This window comes from Rhinatrema bivittatum, chromosome 19 (assembly GCF_901001135.1).
Source record: "Rhinatrema bivittatum chromosome 19, aRhiBiv1.1, whole genome shotgun sequence".
Classification (NCBI taxonomy): domain Eukaryota; kingdom Metazoa; phylum Chordata; class Amphibia; order Gymnophiona; family Rhinatrematidae; genus Rhinatrema; species Rhinatrema bivittatum.
In genome coordinates, this window is record NC_042633.1 from 24,989,822 (window position 1) to 25,010,493 (window position 20,672).

The window sequence follows — 20,672 nt, forward strand, 5'->3', positions numbered from 1 at the left end:
CGTACCTACGGTTCAATTTGACCATTTTGAGATAAATAAATTTTTCCAAAGATTTTTGAGAAACTTACGACTAAGATTGTTTTTTGACAAACAACCACTGGGCAATGAAATTGATGAATCGGTAGTTTTTCCCAAGTCTACGTGGTGCCCGCTTGGTAACATAGACCCCATTATACATACTTTTGCGAGGTTAGTACAAAGGGATATAGATAAGATTCATAGACCATCTAATAAGGGTTTGTGGAACTTAACAACTCAAGAGCACAGGACACTTCAAGAAATAAAAAAAGATTCATCTTTAGTAGTTAAAAGTGCCGACAAGGGAGGAGCGGTGGTAGTGATGGACCGAGATTTCTATAAAGAAGAAGCTTTAAGACAGTTAGCTGATCATAAGTTCTATAAAAAATTGGAAGAGGATCCCACTAAACAACTAAAGGTATATATTGACAACGTATTGGAGGAAGCCTTTTTGCAGGGCTGGATAACAAAAAGGGAATTTCGTTTTTTGAAGGTTGAGCACCCTAGGGTACCAACCTTCTATCACCTTCCAAAAATTCATAAAAGGCTGGAGAATCCGCCAGGGCGTCCAATTATTTCCTCTCGGGGTTCACTTTTGGAACCGCTTTCCCAGTATGTAGACGCTTTTTTGCGACCGTTGGTACCCACCCTACCGTCTTATGTACGTGACTCAGGGGAATTAATACAGTTTTTGGAAACCTTCCATGTTCCCTCAGAAGAGGTATTACTAGCAACAATAGACATCGTGTCTTTGTACACGAATATACCTCAGGAAGCAGCATTGGAGGTACTCCATGCACGATTAACAGCACAGACAATACCCATTCGACCACCTGTATCTTTTATCATAGAATTAGCCAGTTTGGCTTTAACAAAAAATTTTTTTCTTTTTGAAAATAATTATTACCAACAGGTAGGAGGAACAGCAATGGGGGCCACCATGGCCCCCAGTGTTGCGAGTCTGTACGTAGGAAATTTTGAGGCAAGATGGATAGATACTTCTCCTTATAAGAGTAACATCTTGGTGTGGCGCCATTTCATCGATGACATTTTCATAGTGTGGCAAGGGACTGAGAGTCTTTTTGAAGAATTTATTGTCTGGTTAAATTCTTGTGAGCAAGCTTTACAGTTTACTTATAATCTTGATAAATCATCTGTTTCATTTTTGGATATAAAGATTTCATTAAAAAGAAAAAATTTCTTTTTTACAATCTTTCAAAAGCCAACCGATCGAAATACAATATTAGAATATTCCAGTTGTCATCCACTAATTTTGCGTAACAGTATCCCTTTTGGGCAATTTTTGAGGCTCAGGAAGTTATGTTCAACAGTACAGGAATATAAGCTAAGAGCGCAAGAAATGAGTCAACGATTTGTAGACAGGGGTTACCCGTTAGCTGTGGTGAGAAGAGCCTGTAAATGAGCAAGATGGAATCATAGAGAGCATTTATTACAATCAAGAAAAAAATCATCCACTAACCGGTTAACATGTGTATTGCCATACTCTTTGGGAGTAAATGAGGTAGTACGTAGTATTAGACGTCATTGGAATGTTTTACAAGTGCACACAGCTTTTGAAGCACAGCCCCTTATAGCATTCAAAAGAAGGTCTAACATCAAAGACCAGGTGGTCAGTTCACATTTTAAGGTCAAAAAAGAAAGACCATTAGAAGGAAATGGACATTTCCCATGTGGTTCCTGTGCATTGTGCCCATTAGCCCATACTAATATTGACATTCCTTTAGAAAAATTAAGAAAATTTAAACCTATAAGAAAAACATCATGTGTCTCAAGAAATGTAGTCTACGCTATATGGTGCCCATGTGGGCTCATATACGTAGGAAAAACCACAAGACCACTGAAAATACGTCTAATAGAGCACAAGAGCGCAATGAAACGGGGCAGATTGGAAGCCCCGTTAGTGCAGCATTGCGTTGAAAAATCTCATAGCTTTGAAAGTTTATTTTGCACAGTCCTGGATAGTGTCGAGCCGGATGAGCGGGGAGGGGATTTAAATCTCTGTTTGTTACAACGAGAACAGCGATGGATCTTTAAGTTGGATACTGTTGCTCCTGCGGGGCTTAATAAAGAAGTAGACTGGACAGTTTACTTGTAGTTGATAGGTTGGATTGCTATCCACGTCCTGAGTACAAAAACAGCTGACATCCGGTAGAGACGGCAAACCGGCGTTTGTGCGCCATATTTAAATGGGAAAGTTTCACGTTCAGCTGAATCGTAAGTTTTGTTGCATATGTCTTGACTAAAGTTTTGTTTAAGGTTAAAGAATTATTATATTCATGTTCCTTTTTAGAAGCAGTTGAGTACCATTGAAAGCCCCTGAAGCAGGCGCGGGGAGCGCGCCGAAACATTGTCAATGTTGGGCGATTCATGCAGGCGAATCAGCCACTATTCATGCGATTAATTCGCAGTTGAAGAGATAAGTACAATTTGTGATTCATAGAAGGGTGAAGTGTGAATTTTTAACAAAAATACGGGTAATTTAAGGGATGCGTTTTTTTGCACTTTAAAGAAATTAAAAAAAACATAAAAATTTTATAATAGACAAGCCACCAGAGAGTTGGTAAGTGACGTGATCCAACAGTGCTTATACAGGAGAGGGGCTGCAGCCCTGTAAGGGCAAGAGCCCATGAGATTGGAAGCACTACACAAATTTCTGATACCACTCCTGGTTGGTTGATGTCTTTTTTTCTTAAAAAGTAGTTGACTTTAGTGATAGTTAGGACATAATCTGCTAGTTTGCAGTTTCCCCAAGTAGTTGTACGAATTTGGTTAGATTAAAATTACTATGACATTTTAGTTTATAGTAATGACTGTAGAAAAAATTTTTGTATCAAAAGATAAGACCGCAGCACCGGCATAGAAACTGATATTTAACAGAAACTAATTGACCGGTCGGTACAATCACTGGTCTATTATCTTCCTTTTATTTATTTATTTTTTTTTGTAAAACCAGTCTCTCAATTTTCCATTAAAGTGCTGAAACGTGCATTGAAACTGTATATTAAACACATTGCAACTTTTTCAAAATGTTAGACTTGAGCTTAAAACTGTGGAGGTTCCACTGAGAAAATTGACCATTTAATCCTACTCGCTGTTTCCTGTCTTTTAACCAGTTTGTAATCCAAGAAAGGACATCGCCTCCTATCCCATGACTTTTTAGTTTTCTTAGAAACCTCTCACGAGGGACTTTGTCAAACACCTTCTGAAAATCCAAATACACCACATCTACTAGTTCACCTTTATCCACATGTTTATTAACCCCTTCAAAAAAATGAAGCAGATTTGTGAGGAAAGAATTGCCTTGGGTAAATCCATGCTGACTGTGTTCCATTAAACCATGTCTTTCTATATGCTCTACGAGTTTGATCTTTAGAATAGTTTCCACTATTTTTCCCGGCACTGAAGTCAGGCTCACTGGTCTATAGTTACCCAGATTGCCCCTGGAGCCTTTTTTAAATATTGGGGTTACATTGGCCACCCTCTAGTCTTCAGGTACAATGGATGATTTTAATGATAGGTTACAAATTTTTACTAATAGGTCTGAAATTTCATTTTTTAGTTCTTTCAGAACCCTGGGGTGCATACCATCCAGTCCAGGTGATTTGCTACTCTTTAGCTTGTCAATCCGGCCTACTACACCTTCCAGGTTCACAGTGCTCTGGTTCTGTGCATCTGAATCATCACCCCTGAAAACCATCTCTGGAACCAGTATCTCCCCAACATCCTCATTAGTAAACACGGAGGCAAAGAATTCATTTCGTCTTTCTGCAATAGCCTTATCTTCCCTAAGAGCCCCTTTAACCCCTCAGTCATCTAACAGTCCAACCAACTTCCTCACAGATTTCTTGCTTTGGATATATTTATTACGAGTTTTAGCCTCTATGGCCAACTTCATTTTAAATTCTCTCTTAGCCTGCCTTATCAATATTTTACACTTAACTTGACAATGCTTATGCTTTTTCCTATTTTCTTCAGATGGATCCTTTTAACCATGCTGGTATTTGTTTTGCCTTCCTCCCACCTTTCTTAATGCATGGACTGCGCTTCTAAGATTGTATTTTTTTTTTTAAACTGTCTTTATTCAGATTTTTCAATAATAAGACAATAAGCAGTTGAACATTAACGGGATGCCTCTTAACAAATGTCTCTTAACAATGAACAAAAACCCAGAATTGTGTACTCTGTCCCTCCCTGCCCCCCTCCCCTCCCTCGGATGGAGTCCAGATGGTAAATGGCTCTCCTCTATCTTTTTTTTTTTTTTTAAAGTTCAGATGAGAAGGCGCACTGTATATACATGTCCTGAAGAAGATGCGCTGCAGTCTTCCTTCTCGCTCTTTGCGTTGGGGAGATCCAGCGTTGCCTTACGAATCAGTTTGTCAAGTCCCCAGTCCATGGGTCCCAGGTAGTCCCTGTCTTCGGAGTCAGATATTTTGTGAATGCCGCCCAAATTTGTTTTGTGTGTACAGATCTCTTTGGCATTGCCACAGTGTTAAGGGCATGCTCCATAGAGCAGAGTCGAACCATCTTTTGGAACCAGCTTTCATAACAGGGGGCAGAAACTTCCAACCAAGTAGCTAGTATTAATTGTTTCCCCACCAACCCCGCTCTACATATCATAAGCCTCTCGGGGTCAGAAAGAGGCCCTGGCAGACAATGTACCGAACCAAATAACCATAGATTTGGATCTGGTGGAAGTGACCGCCCTAGAAAAGACGAGCATGCTTTACACGCCTGTTTCCAAAATCTCGAGATTTTCGTGCAATCCCAGAAGCAGTGAAAAAAAGTACTATTGTCATCTCCACACCGACGACAGTGGGAGGATATTGTAATTGTCATTTGGTAAGCCCTTTTAGGAGTAATGTAACTGAGCCAGAGAAATCTGTACTGGGTTTCTTGCAAGAGTACGTTTTCTGACAACATAGGGATATCTTGAAAACAGACCACAAATTCAGCATAGGTTAAAGAGAACAAAGCCCATTCCCGCCACCTCCCATAGGGTATGGTGAGTATATCTACTACCGAATATACAAGCAGTTCCTTGTAAATGTGGGAAACTTTATGTTTGTTACTATTCCCCGGTTGCACTAAATCCCCCAATTTCTGGACAGTTGAGGTATCCTCCAACCGATTCTCTCCGGCGTGGAGAAAATGGGAAATCTGTAGATACGCAAAATGATCACTGCTGGGCAATAGGAATCTTTGTTGGAGAGCTGGGAAGGAAAGAAGGGTTCCCGACCGTCCATCATAAAGATCAGAGATATAAGTAAGCCCCAAACGCTTCCAGCGTTGAAAAGCTCCTCCTCCAGTCCCTGGTGGAAAAAGATCATGCCCTGTAATCGTTAGAAACCTGAGTTGTAGGTTGGAGAGTCCCCCCATTTTACATAAGAGATGCCATGTTTTTCTGCACAGGCCAAGAAGGATTTGTGGTTTCAGATAATGGGGAACCATCTGGGCAGGAATTTGTACTAAGGGGTTTAATGTCCGGACACCATACCATTCTAGTAGATAAGTCTGTGGGGTCAAATTGGATAGTCCTGAGATCCAATCTCTGATATGTCGTACCCCACAGGCTATATTGTAGAGTTCTAAATTGGGGCATCCCAGACCCCCTTTTTCGCGCGAGCCCATGAGTACTGCCAAGGGTATTCTAGCTTTCTTGTCCTTCCAAAGAAAGGAGCGCAGGGCACATTGAAGTCGAAGGTGGTCCGTTTTTAAAATCCAGAGAGGGGCCAGCTGAAGAACATATAGCCATTTCGGTAGGAGTATCATTTTGAAGAGGTGTACACGTCCCATTAGCGACAGAGGTAAGGATGTCCACCTTTTGAGTGTGTCTAAAGTTTTGGTGAGCAGGGGATGAATGTTGGCATTATAGAAACTGCTCAAATTATGAGGTATATGAATACCTAAATATTTTAAAGTGTCTGCCGCCCACCGAAAAGGGAAAACCCCCGGCCAATTATCCCGCAGAGTGCCCGTAACATCTAGGGCCTCTGATAAGATTGTATTTTTAAACAATGTCCACCCCTGTTGTACATTTTTAACCTTTGCAGCTGCACCTTTCAGTTTTTTCCTAACTATTTTCCTCATTTTATCAAAGTTTCCCTTTTGAAAATGTAATTTTAGAACTGTAGATTTACATAGTCGCCCTTCCAGTCGTTAGTGATCATAATATGATGAAATTTCAACTATTGCCAAGTGGCCCTACCACCATTACCTCGCTCCCAAATCCTGTGTTCCACTAAAATTTAAATCTAAATAGCTCCCTCTCTCATTGATTCCCGAACCAATTGCTCCATGAAACAGTCATTTATTCCATCCTGGAATGTTATGTCTCTAGCAAGTCCTGATGTTACATTTACCCAGTTAATATTGGGGTAATTGAAATCTCCCATTATTACTGCACTGCCAAATTGGTTAGCTTCCCTGATCTCTCTTAGCATTTCATCATCTGTCTCACCATCTTGACCAGGTAGATGGTAGTATACTCCTATCACTATACTCTTACCCAACACACATGGGATTACTACCCATATAGATTTTTGGGGAAGTAAGTCATCAGCTGAATTGTGCTTGCTTTTATGTTGGCATGTGTACATTGTTTTAACTAGGTTTTAACATTTTTTCAGGATTTTTACTATTATGTATATTACCTTGTTCCCTGCCCTGAACTTTGGAGGGCATGGGTAAGAAATATTTTAATTAAATAAATAAAATAAGACAGAACAAAACAAAGAAGTCAGGAAGTGAAATACAGAAAAATGTAAAGCAGTACTGGAGTCAGTACTGGAGTCAAATAAAACAGAAGGTGAACCTGAATCACAGAAGAGCCAGGTGCAAGGTAGATAGAAGGAAAGGTCCTGGAGAGAACTGAGAAGTGGAGAAGGCAAAAATACCCCCAAAGGTTTCCAACTGATAAGTGCTATTGTGTCAGAAGCCACGGATTTAAAGAAATATAAGGGACAGCACAGGGTTAGCGAAGTGTTGAGCCATAGGACAGGTTTATATTTTTTAATGGTTAGGCTTAGATCTGTCTTTTTGACTGAATACATTTATAGTAATAAATACTTTTGTGCACTATGTATGCATAGACTCCTATTTTCTATCATTCAAAATAAGGCATGTTATATTACTGAATCAAACTGGACTTTCTTAATTAACAACAATGTAGAGTTTTATAATATTCAAATATAAAAAAAAAAGATCTGGTTTCCAAGAGCTGGAAAGTGTAATACTTTCAACTCCTCACTTCCCTGTGGAGAAATTCTGCTTTCAGCTATGAGTGATGTCACCGTTCAGCATGCAAGGTCATGTGATCACCAACTATTACCTCACACATTGTGACGTCACTAAGAACCCCTACTACACCGTGTCAAGGAGAAACTCATTTGTCTATGTACCCAGAAGGATGTGGGGGACTGACTATTTTTATGTTTAAGCCGAGGAAAAGGAAATCTGTTCTATTTTTGCAAGAATGACCCCAGTCGTCTTCAAGACAATCTGGCAGTGCCAGGAGATTAATCAGATAGGAGACCAGCCGTGTACTGACACCAAGCTGCTGCCAGAGGTACCACTGACCGCCGAGCAGCAGCCGAAGATGGAGAAACTGAGAATGTTTGTTAGGAGAAAGAAGGCAGTCTCATTCCATGGGTAAGTGAGGTGGGCGGTGGCTGCCTAGGATGGTTGAGTGGGTGTTACACTTTGCATGGAATATGTGACAGAACCCAAGAAGCAGAAGGCCCATCCAGTCTTCCCAATTTTGGGTCTGGTGCAATGCCATACACCTTAGCGGATCTGCTTTTCCCCTTCCTTCTTCGATCCTCAGTGCTTCACCCAGGCATTTCTTGAATTCTGTAAGTTGTTTTTTTTTTGTTTTTTTTAATCACCACCTCCCCTGGGAGGCTGGTTCCATGCATCCATCACGCTCTGGGGCCAATGCAATATCAAGCGTGAAAAACATGCGCGTCCAAATTGGGCGTATGTTTTTTCAACGCGCGCCCATCCCCCTTCTCCTGGGTGCCCGATGCCATAGGCATTTGAGCTGCCACGTTAAAAAGGACACGCAAGGGGTATATTGTGCGTCCCTAGGATGCCCATGGCACTGGCCGCCCAGGAGATGTAGCTGTGGTTGGGTTAGGAAAACGGACATTCAATTAACAAACGTCCATTTTCCTAATCTGCACCCAGCCACAGGTTAGGAAAACGGACACTCGTAACTGCCGTCAAGGTATTTTTTTTCATGCTGCTTCCTGTGGTTCCTCCGACTTAGGATCGGGACGATACCAAGTAGGAGGAACGTAGGACGATACTAAGGCAGAGGAACCACAGAAAAGCAGTAACTTCTGCTTTTGTTGAGGCCCCGAGGCACATCAAGACTTAACCGCCATCTCCGGCGATGGCGTTAATTTGTGCATCTAAAAACGGGCGTGTCGGGCGCGCGGTGATTTTTTGCGTTGGGGCAATAGCTACCAGCCTCATCTCCGTGGCATTTACATGTAACGAGTGCCATTCACTACGAGCATGTTTGGATGCGCGTTGTGGATGCACTAATCTCCTGTTTGCATCGGGTGTTAGCCTAGCATATCCAAACCACGCGTCCAATCACGGGACTAACCTGTGCGCTAGCCGGAGCGCACAATATTGCATTGGCCCCTTTCTGTGTAGAAAGTTTTCCTCATGTTGCTCCTGTCTCTATCCCCTTGTTATTGAAATTGGCTGCAGGCAACACCCTTGGAGCTTCAACTTATAGCCACTTGTTCGACAGTATTCTTGCCTCCTTGTGCATTATTTATACCTTTCACATGTGTAAATGTCTCTATTACCTCCCCCCTCCCTTTTCTAGAGTATACAGATTTAGATCATTGAGTCTCATCTCCTATAGCTTTTGGTGCAGTCCCTGCGTCATTTTGGTAACTTTTCTTTGGACTTCCTCCACCCTATCTATATCCATTCAGCAGTACGACCTGCATCACCAGACACAATAGTCTAGGTAAAGTCATGCCAGTGACTTATACCGAGGCATTATTACCTTCTTTTACCGCTGGTTATGCTTTTCCCTATGCACTCAAGTACATCACACACTCACTACCTTGACATCGTACATGATCACCCCAGGTCACATTGCTGCTTGGCATACATCAGCATCTTATTCCCCACTGGGTACTGCTCCCTTTGATGTCTGCTCCCCCCAAATACATGACTACATCTTTGTGCACTGAATCTTAGCTACCAAGCATTCAACCAGTGATGAGGCTTTCTTAGATCACTTCTCACGCTGTCTATTCCCTTTGTTGCAGATCTTAGTATTATCTGTTATAAGAACATAAGAAATTGCCATGCTGGGTCAGACCAAGGGTCCATCAAGCCCAGCATCCTGTTTCCAACAGAAGCCAAAAACCAGGCCACAAGAACCTGGCAATTACCCAAACACTAAGAAGAACCCATGCTACTGATGCAATTAATAGCAGTGGCTATTCCCTAAGTATAATTGATTAATAGCCATTAATGGACTTCTCCAATAACTTATCCAAACCTTTTTTGAACCCAGCTACACTAACTGCACTAACCACATCCTCTGGCAACAAATTCCAGAGCTTTATTGTGCATTGAGTGAAAAAAGAATGTTCTCCGATTAGTCTTAAATGTGCTACTTGCTAACTTCATGGAGTGCCCCCTAGTCCTTCTATTATTCAAAAGTGTAAATAACCGAGTCACATCTACTCCTTCAAGACCTCTCATGATCTTAAAGACCTCCATCATATCCCCCCTCAGCCGTCTCTTCTCCAAGCTGAACAGCCCTAACCTAACCTAAAATCACAAAACATTTAGATAGACATGGTTTGATGGGACATAGCCAACATGGATTTACTCAAGGGAAGTCTTGCCTCACAAATCTACATTTTTTTTGAAGAGGTGAATAAACATGTGGATAAAGGTGAACCAGTAGGGGTGGTGTATTTGGATTTTGAGAAGGTGCCTGACAAAGCCCCATATGAAGGGCTTCTAAGAAAACTAAAAAAAGTCACAGGATAGGAGGCAATGTCCTTTTGTGGATTGCAAGCTGGTTAAAAGACAGGAAACAGAGAGTAGGATTAAATGGTCAATTTTCTCAGTGGAAGGGAGGAGCGGGCAGTGGAGTGCCTCATGGATCTGTATTGGGACCCTTTTCAATATATTTATAAATGATCTGGAAAGGGGTACGACCAGTGAGATGATCAAATTTGCAGATGATACAAAATTGTTCAGAGTAGTTAAATCACAAGCGGATTGTGATGAATTGTAGGAGGACCTTGCGAGACTGGAAGACTGGGCATCCAAATGGCAGATGAAATTTAATGTGGACAAATGCAAAGTGATGCATATAGGGAAAAATAACCCTTGCTGTAGTTACACAATGTTAGGGTCTATCTTAGGAGCTACCACCCAGGAAAGAGATCTAGGCATCATAGTGGATAATATATTGAAAACGTAGGCCTAGTGTGCTGTGGCCATCAAAAAAGCAAACAGAATGTTAGGAATTTTTAGGAAGGAAATGGCAAATAAAATGGAAAATGTCATAATGCCTCTGTATCGCTCCATGGTGAGATCGCACCTTGAATAGTGTGTACAATTCTGGTCACCGCATCTCAAAAAAGATATAGTTGTGATGGAGAAGGTACAGAGAAGGGCGATCAATGGAACAGCTGCCCTATGAGGAAAGGCTAAAGAGGTTAGGGCTGTTCAGTTTGGAGAAGAGACGGCTGAGGGGGGATATAATAGAAATCTACAAAATCATGAAAGGACTTGAACAAGTTAATGCAAATTGGTTATTTACTTTCTCAGATAATAGAAGGACTGGGGGTACTCCATGAAGTTAGCAAGTAACTTAATTAATTTAAGTACGTAATTTAAAACAAATCGAAGAAAATTCTTTCACTTAGTACATACGGGTAGTTAAACTCTGGAATTCATTGCCAGAAGATGTGGTTACAGCAGTTAGTGTAACTGGGTTTAAAAAGGTTTAGATAAGGTCCTAGAGGAAAAATCCATAAACTGCTATTAATTCACTTTTGGAAACAGGATGCTGGGCTTGATGGACTCTTGGTCTGACCCAGTATGGCATTTTCTTATGTTAGGACAAACTTATCCTTCTAACGCACTGGCACTATTGCTCAGAAAGACATTGAACGGATCCAGCCCAAGGACTGATCCCTGAGGCTCTCCCTTTATCACTCTCATATAGATATGGGTGCATGAGGATGAACCCTGGATGTGCGCATAATATATTTTCATGTAATCCCAGTCTAAGAAAAAGACGGGTGTCCCTTGCCCTCTAACACAGTGGGCAGCTCTCCTTTATTGAGACCAGTGAACTGAAGGCCTTCTAACTAGGATGTTTGAGAGAAGTGACCTGTTGCTTCCAGGGTGGAGACCGGCAAGGCCGACGACTGCATGCAGTGGCGCCTGCAGCTGAAGCGCTCGTCCGCCTGCACCAACGTGTCGGTCCTGAATCTGGCCGAGGTGGACAACGAGACCACAGAGAGCGAGACGACCGAAGATGGCTCCGGCTCAGCCAGCGAGAATCTTGGGGCCTTGCTGCAGCCCGAGTCCGAAGAGGAGTTCGCCATGGTAAGGAATTGAACCCAGCCCGCTGGGCTGCCAGTCAGGTTGCCGACTGTGAGAAAAGGGCACTTTGCCACCTCTTCTTGTAGAATAACAGCGTTTGACCAAATCCCTAAAAACATAATCAACAGGGCAGCTGCTTTCTGCTCGGGTGAAACGAAGTCTGCAGTGGGCAGGGATGAGCTGATGGCTTCTGGCTGGTGGAAATGCGTTTGAGTGAAGCTAACTGTACTGCAGCTTTAGGGATGGGTCAGGCGGAGGTGTCGATTTTAGAACAGCCAAGGGCCCACGCTGTGGCCGGGAGAAGGCTTGTTCTGTTCGAAAACTCGGCCCCATGGGGTGCTTAGGCCTGGCTTCACTTCCAACAGCTGCTCATGAAGGGCTGTGCCTCTTTTTAAAGATTCTTTCTGCCTTTTCTTTGCAGGAGACAGACTTCAGCAAGTGCCTGATGAAAGCCAAGGATTCCATCACTGACCTGACAAAAAGATCAGCCGACCTGAGCGAACACGTGAAAAACCTGGAGGTAGGTGGTTGGGCTCCCCCATCCTTCTGCTGTGCTCTCACTGCTGTGCATAGGAGACTCTTCATTCAGTGTAATCATCTCCTTACAGAGCGAGTGTGCGGCCTTATGTGAAAACCTGGAGCTCAGGCATCAGGAAGCAGAGGAGTTGGAGACCTACTATAGAAAACTGGAGGTACGGTGTGTGAGTGGACTCCTCCTAGGCAGGCCTTCGTTCCCACCAGAGAGGCAGCATGTGTGTGTACAAAATCACTCTGGCCCATGGCCCGGTCCTGTAGGTCTGATGTGTGCAGCTCTCTGTCTGAGGGAGCCTCACTGGAGCAAAGTTGAGTTCCACTGAAAGACGTTCTCAGAGTTGGGTTGCATCTGAGCCAACGAAGAAACTCAGCGCCCAAAAAGGCACCTGGAGCTGGGAGTCTGCTTGTCCCTTTCATGCAGGCTAAGACTGAGCCCTGCCACTCTAAAATGCAGTGAGGTGGGAGCGCATGGGTGGTGTCAATCTTTTTCTCTTTCTTTGTGTGTGCAGAAGACCTGTCAGAAGGTGAAAAAGTCTGTGGAAGATGCGGAGAAGAAGGTCAGCACCCTGAGGGAGAGCGCCCAGGTCTTGGAGGTAACGTGACCATGAGTGAAGTACAAAAGTGTCCTTCCTCTATGTCAAGCATGCTTCCAGCCTGCCCAAAGTCCTACGTCCTACTGCCAAACCGCTTTCTCTTCTGATGCTAGCAGATGACGACAGAAGGGGCCTATCAGAAAGTTGCCCTTTTACTGAGCACTGCGTCTCTTTCCCCGAGGAGGCAGAACTATTCCTGCCAGTCTTTTTATGCACTTTTAAAAATTGTTTGTTCTGCCAGGCCGAATGGCTGGTTTGGTTTTTTTTTGGCAGAGTACAATAAAAGAAACTTCCACCATCCTACACCAGTTAACTGCTTCCCTTCCAAGAGCTGCTCATGCAGACTGCACCCAGCTGACATGTGCGCTACAAAAAAAACACGGGGAGCTAGAGTCTTAGCAGTGAACATGCAGGAGCCGCTAGAAGGCAAAAGCATAAGGTGCCTGTGGCTGGCATGGTTAAGCTGGAGGGGCCTCTCTCCCCTATGAGATGCAGTGACCTGCTGCTCATTCTTCCTTCGCAGGAAAGACTGAATTCCCTGCAGGAGGAAGTGGTGGTGAGGCAGCAGCTGTTTGCAAAGTACGAGAGTCAGCAGAAGGAGCTGGAGAAGATGGCAGCAGTGGCCGCGAGAACGGCCAGGCGCAGCATGGCGGCGGCCTTCAGCCCTGCAGAGCTGGCAGGAGCCATGGCCAGCGCGGAGGACACTTGGACCAGGGTGCTGAGCAAGGCTGTGGACCTGATGCTGACCTCCACTGCGGGGCTGCAGCACTCGGCGGAGACCCAGAAGACATGGCAGAGCATGGAGGCTGGAACTCCTGCTGCAGAGGAGAGCAAGACCGTGAAATCCAGCCTGCACCCCGTCAGGTACTGGAGGTTTTATAAACAATAGCAGGCTAAATGTAACACTGGCTAGTCTCGCCGCTGGGGTAATACTGCATGGCAGAGAGGGGCTGTCGTAATACCATCTTTCTTGCTTGCTAGCAGGAAGCTGGGAGTAATACTATCTTTCTCTCTTGGCAGGGAGGAGCTGGGGGAACCGGAGGGGAACCAGCAGGAGATTTTGTCACACAAGGAGCTCCTGAGGATGGTTACCCATATGTGCAGTCGCTTTGACTTGTTTCTACCCCAGTGGGAGCAAGCGCAGAAGGAGCAGGCCCTCATCGCACAGAGCATCCAGGAACTGCAGTCCAACACGGATAGTGTCACCACCATGTACGTCCATTGCAGGGGAGGGAAATGAGAACTGGCTCCAGGACACCCGACCTCCAGGAACTGCAGTCTAAAAACGTAGATCTTAGCTGGTTATAGTTTGCCTTTTTTTCTGGCTCATATTTGGCTCTTACAGGTTGTGGCTCATTTGTAGCTGCTTTACATTTGGAAATGACCAGTTGTGGGTCGTGTTTAGCGGCTTCCCTTCAGGCTCTGGCAGGCCGTGGTTCACATTTAGGTGCTTCATGGCTGACTCGGGCTAGTTGTGGTTCATCTGTAGCTACTTCTGGCTCTGTCTGGCTGGTTGTGGTTTGGCCATAGCTGCTTGATGACTGGCTCTGGCTGGTTGAGGTTTGTATGTAGCTGGTTCATGATTGGCTCTAACTGCTTTACTTTTGATTCTGGCTGGTTTTGATTTGGCTTTAGCTGCTCCATATCAAGCTTTGGTTCATGATTGGTTCTGGCAGATTATGGTTTGCCTTGAGCCGGTTCATGACTGGCTTTGGCTGGTTGTGGTTGGCCTCTAGTTGCTCCTCAATCTCTGGCTCATCTGTACAGCTGGTTGTGCTCACATCTTTAGCTCTTTCACTTCTGGCTGTGGTTGGCTGTAGTTCGTCTTGCTCAGGCTCGTGTTTCGTTGACTTGTCATGCTTTTTACTGTTTCCTTTCTTTTGCAGTATGAAGAGAATTTCCTGCTCCTTTTCTCAGCTCCAGAAAGACGTGGAAAGCCTGTGGCAGATGAAGCCTCTGACAGAGGAGATCTCCAGGCAGCTGTCTGGGACAAAAAACCTTGACTTAGCAGAGCATGCCGGCCTAGGGCGCACCGGATGCCCCAGGTACCGGCAGTAGCTATCCCTCATGCTGAACAGGTGGAGGCTATCATGGGGGTTAGAACATGGCTATTTGGGGAGAGGAAGGAAAGTTAATACTTTTATTACGCTCCAAGTGAATGGGAGTAGCTTGTCCTGTGGGGTTAGGGGGACTGCTGAAGAGTGACACCAAAAGGGCACCAACCCAAGATCCTGAAGCTGATGGGTACCCTGTCTGTTTTCTCTCCCCCCCTCCCTCTTTTCCAGCCCTAGTGGCTCGACCACTGAGAACTTGAAACAGACCATGGACCAGGCACTGGTCCCCGTCTTAGAGGAGATCAAACTGTTCAACCAGCGCAGCACCTGTACCAACTGTCAGCGACTGCAAAAGAAAATACTGGTACCATGAAAACGATCTAGCACAGACTCAATAAAAAGTTTATCTTCACTGGCCTAGCAGAGCAGTTTTATTGCCCTTGTACTGCCTTTCTATACAGTGCCTTCTAGGGGTGATGAATTTGGTAAGCCTGTTGCTCTCTCTCTCTCTCCCTTGCATTATTTCCCTCCGTAGGAGCTGGAGCGGCAGGCGCTGGAGGCACACATGCAGATGGTGGTGTTGCGATCTGACCTCCGAGTTGTCCATGATGATGCGCTGAGGCTGCAGAACCTCCTGTCCCGCCAGAGGCTGAAAAACGAGTGAGTGCCCAGAGCTGGGAGTGTTTCTCGCTGTCCAACAGAAGGGGGGGGGGGGTGGATTGGATGGGATCTAGTTTGTTTTGGATGTCAATGCCAGGAGGCTGAGAACTTTCAAAGAGGTTGCTCAACTGATCTGTAAAAATGGGACCTCAGTCCTTTCTTAGTGGTACCGCTTGCAGAAAACATGACCTTGGTGCCTGTGGCAGTCTAAGCAAGGGGGACTGAATGTAGATGGACACTAACCCCAGATCAGAACCAAACAGGCCACCTGTTCTCATTTGTGGGCAGCCCAAGGCTTCACGGCTTCCCCATCATTAAACTGCAGCATACCCCAAAAGGCTAAGGTTGAGAATGGCAAACCTACATGAACAGTTCTGCCTAGAACTAAAAAGCAAAGCGGTTTTAAAGGACAGGCAACTCCGAAGTTTTATGAACACTCTGCCTGATGCCTACAGCCTCTCTTTGATTATGTCAAAACAGCAGCAGGAATGAACAGTCCCATTTCACTGGCAGCACTGCTCATATTGCATATAAAGCTTGATGGCATTGCAGTACAGGAGGAAAGAGCAGAACCAGCTGCTGCGTACGCAAAGAGGCAACTGCTTGAACTCCATGAAGAGTTTAACTGCTGCCAATTGTTTTTCTAAAATCCCTTTAGCTAAGATTGTAAATTATTATTGGGCAGTACCTGGTCATCCAGTACTAACTTCTAAAGGCCTGAAATATGCCATGCTTTCATGAAGTTTCTCTTTATCACATGTAGTGACTTTCATTCACCTATTTAATCTCACCTGCATACAAACTGAGTTATCTGAAAAAGTTACCCAGCTTGGGTTGCAAGGGTCTAATGTCCCTGAAAATGGCATTGGTAAAGCCTCGGGTAGCAGATGAGACCAGAAAGGGGAAGAGAAAGCAACAGTGACGGAGCCCTGTCCTTCTCCTCCTCTCTGCAGAGAGAAGATGGACCTGGAGGATATTTACCTGAAGATGTGCTCCATGCAAGAGCAGCTGTGCAAATTGTCAGCGGAAGAGCCGACATTGGTCAAGGAGACTGAGGAGACCCTCGAGAGACGCAGGCCCTGTCCTGATGGAAATGTTCAAAATAGCAGCTCCTTGTCATTAAATTAAAAGTTCTTCAGTAGAACCAATTCCTGATTTCTGATGATCTGTTCATAGCTACAACCCTACGAATGTTTATGGACCATGTCAGGGACAGCCAGTGATGGGGGAAAGAGAGTGATGAAAGGGACAGCTCTAGCAGCAGTGGACCTGGCTCTGTAACAGGGATACCCAGGGCCTGTGTATTCAAGGGGATGGGATAAGGGGGTCATGAAGGTAGCAGCACCACTACGCTCAGTTCTGTGTCAGGGATATCCATGTATTTAGAGAGGGGGGGGCGGGGGGGGGGGGGGGAAAGAGTCATGAATGTGAACATAAGACATGCCATGCTGGATCAGACCAAAATTCCATCGAGCCCAGCATCCTATCTCCAACAGTAGCCAATTCAGATTACTAGACATGACTTGGTAGATTCCATTCCTTATTGCTCACTCCAGGGGATATGTGATGGCTCTCCTAAATCTACCTGGCTAATTATTATTTATAGACTTTTCCTCCAGAAACTTGTCAGATCCTCTTTTTAAAATCCTGCTATGCTAGTTGCCGTGACTACATCCTCTGGCACCAGATTCCACTGCTTGGTTGTAGAGTAAGTAGGAAAAAAAACTGGCTCCAATTTGTTTTAAAGTTGCTACTTGCTAGTTTCATGTGGTGTGCCCTAGTCCTAGTACTATTGGAAAGGGAAAGGAGAAATCTTACCTCAATTTCCTTTCCATTAGTCCTGCTACACCAGTCCAGCCCTTGACAAGTGGGTTATTTCCCCCTACCAGCAGATGGAGACAGACAGCACTGTTTTCCTCTGTGACATCACAGCCACTACCTTAGGAGGTGGTACCAGCAGCAGGAATGCAGTATCCCTCTGATAAAGCTTCAGAGCAGACCCCCTCAATTGCAGAATAGCCAAAATCTCAACCAGAAACCTGAGAAGTTCCCTGCCACCTACAACGCAAGGAAAGGAGGAAAAACAAACTAAGTGTAAGCACCAAGGAAAGGTAAAAGGCCAAAGCCTTGAATCAGATACCTAAACAGAACAGCCTCACTTTCTTGGTGGGTCCTGGACTGGTATAGCAGGACTAATGGAAAGGAAATGAATAGGTAAGGAAACTTCTCCTTCCCTCTCATCCTGCTACACCCGTCCAGCCCTGACAAGTGGGAAGTACTAACGCTTCATTTACGTGGGTAGGACAAAGCAAGAGCGGCCCAAAGAACCCTTGCAGTGTAAACCATATCCTCCCGTGCCGCAGTCAATAATGCTTCAACAACGATATGCAGGGAAGGCCAATTGGCTGCCCTGCAAATATTGGTCGGTGCCAATGCATGCACCTCCGCCCAGGACACAGACTGCACCCTGGTGGAGTGTATGTGCACCAATTCCAGAGGCTTCTTGCCACGTAGCAAGTAAGCCAAAGCAACTGTCTCCTTTATCAAGCGAGCCAGAGTAGCCTTAGAGGCTGCCTCTCTTTCACACACACCTCCAAAAAGGACAATCTGTCTGACTTGCGGAAAGCATTAGTGACCCCCAAATACTGCAGAATAAGCTGTCACATGCCCAAGCACCTGAGAGTGCGATACTCAGGCCCACACTCCTCCTGGGAAAAAGCCGGAAGAGAAATGGTCCAATTGATACGAAAGGCGGAATTCACCCTTGGGAGAAAGGATGGCACTGGTCAAAAAAAAAAAACACCGCACCCGACGAGATCACTAGAAAGGGGTCCTGGCAAGAAAGAGCTGGAAGCTTCAAGACCCGCCATGCGGAGCAAACCGCAACCACAAATGCCATTTTCACCAACAAAGCCTTCTATCTGACCTTAAAGTTGCCACACTCCTACAAAGAAACTTCGAAGGTGCACTCCAGCGTGAAACTGCTGAATTGGGACTCATCAAAAAAATTAATACCATCACCCTAGGTCAACAGAAACAATGGCTTCATGACTCACTACAAACGTCTATGAAGTTAACTGTTCTCGGCTCATTCGGTCTTTTCACACCTACCTCTGTTGTTAGGAGGCTATACTACAATGCTATTGACACTCTCTCCACACCAAGCCCTGCCTAATCCAATGCCTTACCTTTGTTCTGTATATATTTTACCCATCTCTTGCACATCACTTCATGCATCTGATGAAGTGGACTCTGTTCTCAAAAGCTCATGCTTTAATAAATTAGTCTATAAGGTGCCACTTGACACCTGTCTTTCAAGGAACTCTGTTTCAAAGCTAAAAAGGAGCCTCCCATAAGAGTTCTCAACACTAGATTGAGCTTCCACGGGCCGGAAAGGTGACCACAACCCTTTCACGCCCTTCAAGAAGCAGGACACATCCGGGTGAGCCTTTATAGAGACACCTGCTAAGGGGCCCCGGTAGCAAGACATAGCTGCCAGCTGCACCCATAAGGAATTCAGGGCAAGTCCTTTATCCAGACCATCCTGAAGAAAAGCCAACATACAGGGAAACAGCAGGTCTCCAGGGAGACTTCAACCTGGACTTACAGAACTGCTCAGACACCAGATTTGAATATAAGCCAAAGAAGTGGACCATTTCCAAGACTTTAGTAGCGTGGAAATCACCGCTGAAGAATACCCTTTCTTAAGAAGCTGTTTCCGTTCAAAAGCCAGGTCGTAAGACAGAATGGAGCTGGATCCTCCATGACCACGGACCAGAGTCAAGAGACCCTGCGCTCTTGGGAGGCGTAAGGGCTGGCCCACCTGAAGCTGGAGAAGATCCACATACCAAGGCCTGCACAGCCAGTCTGGCACAACCAGTATGATTCGGTTGTGCTCCAGCTCTATCTGCTGTAATAGTTGGCCTACGAGCACCCACAGAGGAAAAACATACAGAAGTTCCCACTCCGGCCAGGGCTACACTAGGGCATCAATCGCCATTGTTCCCTGCTCCCTTCTTTGGCTGAAGATATGGCCTACCTTTATGTTCTGCTGAGTCGCCATCAAATCCACCTGAGAATGACTCCACTTACAACAAATCCTGTGAAAGGCATCCAAGCTCAGCTCCCATTCCACGGGTTCCAGCAGATTCTGGCTGAGAAAGTCAGAATGGACATTTTCCTGGCTGGCGATGTGCACTGCCAAAAACAGCTGGAGATTCTTCTCCAACTATGGGAAAAGGAGTGATGTTTCCAGTGAAACTCCGCAATGCCTGATTCAACCCTGCTGATTGACATACGCCACCTGGGTAGTGTTGTCTAAGAGGACCCGAAGGACTCTCCCCTGAAGTAGCAGGAGGAAATGGAGAAGGGCCAGGTGAATTGCTCTGGTCTTCAGTCGGTTTGATGGACCACGAGGCTTCCTCCAGAGAGAGCCTCTTTCCTGAGCCATCTGATCCTGACAATGAGCCTCCCAACCCGAGAGACTCATGCCCATCGTGGCCAAAACCCAGGAAGGCGTGGAAAGACAGACTCCCTTCAATAAATGTTAAGGAACCAGCCACCAGAGAAGCAACTGGTGCATTGACTGGCTCAGAGGGAGTTGAACCCCGTAGTCTTGTGACTGTGGGGACCAATGCATCAGAAGTGATGCCTGGAGAGTGCACAAGTGGGCCAGAGCTCACACTACCAAATCCAGAATTGCTGCCATCAGACCGAGCACCTGCAAATAATCCCACACGGAGGGGGAGCTGTAATTCCAGGAAACCCTGAATCTGACTGAGAAGCTTGCGCACTTTCGCCTCAGTGAGAAACACTTGTCCTACCCGAGGGTCGAACCATGCCCCTAAACACTCCAGGGACTGCGTTGGCTGTAGAGTATGCTTGGCAAAATGACTACCCAGTCAAGCCGTCTAAGAGTTGGACCACTCCACAAGCCACATGCTCTGACTCTTTGTGGGATGATGCTCGGATCAACCAATCATCGAGATATGAGTGGACAGTAATTCCCTCATGCTGGAGAGCCACCACCAGTGGAGAGCCATCACAAGTGAATACTTGTGGAGCAGTCACTAGACAGAAAGGTAGCGTTCGGAAGTGAAAATGCTCAAGCAATACACAGAAATGCAGATACAGTACCTTTGATCCCTGTCCCAAATGGGAATATGCAGGTAGGCTTTCAACAGATCCAACA

The 20,672-nt window shown here is 45.3% G+C and overlaps 1 protein-coding gene across 1 annotated transcript; it reads left to right on the forward strand.

Annotated features, from left to right (window-relative positions):
* Positions 1 to 7,510: 7,510 nt before the first annotated feature.
* Positions 7,511 to 16,609, forward strand: TSKS (testis specific serine kinase substrate). Its single transcript, XM_029584458.1, has 11 exons — positions 7,511 to 7,686; positions 11,439 to 11,643; positions 12,062 to 12,160; positions 12,249 to 12,332; positions 12,684 to 12,767; positions 13,291 to 13,631; positions 13,788 to 13,979; positions 14,654 to 14,812; positions 15,053 to 15,185; positions 15,357 to 15,481; positions 16,435 to 16,609. The coding sequence occupies exons 1-11, from the start codon at positions 7,511 to 7,513 to the stop codon at positions 16,607 to 16,609; spliced, it is 1,773 nt and encodes a 590-aa protein (XP_029440318.1).
* Positions 16,610 to 20,672: the final 4,063 nt, after the last annotated feature.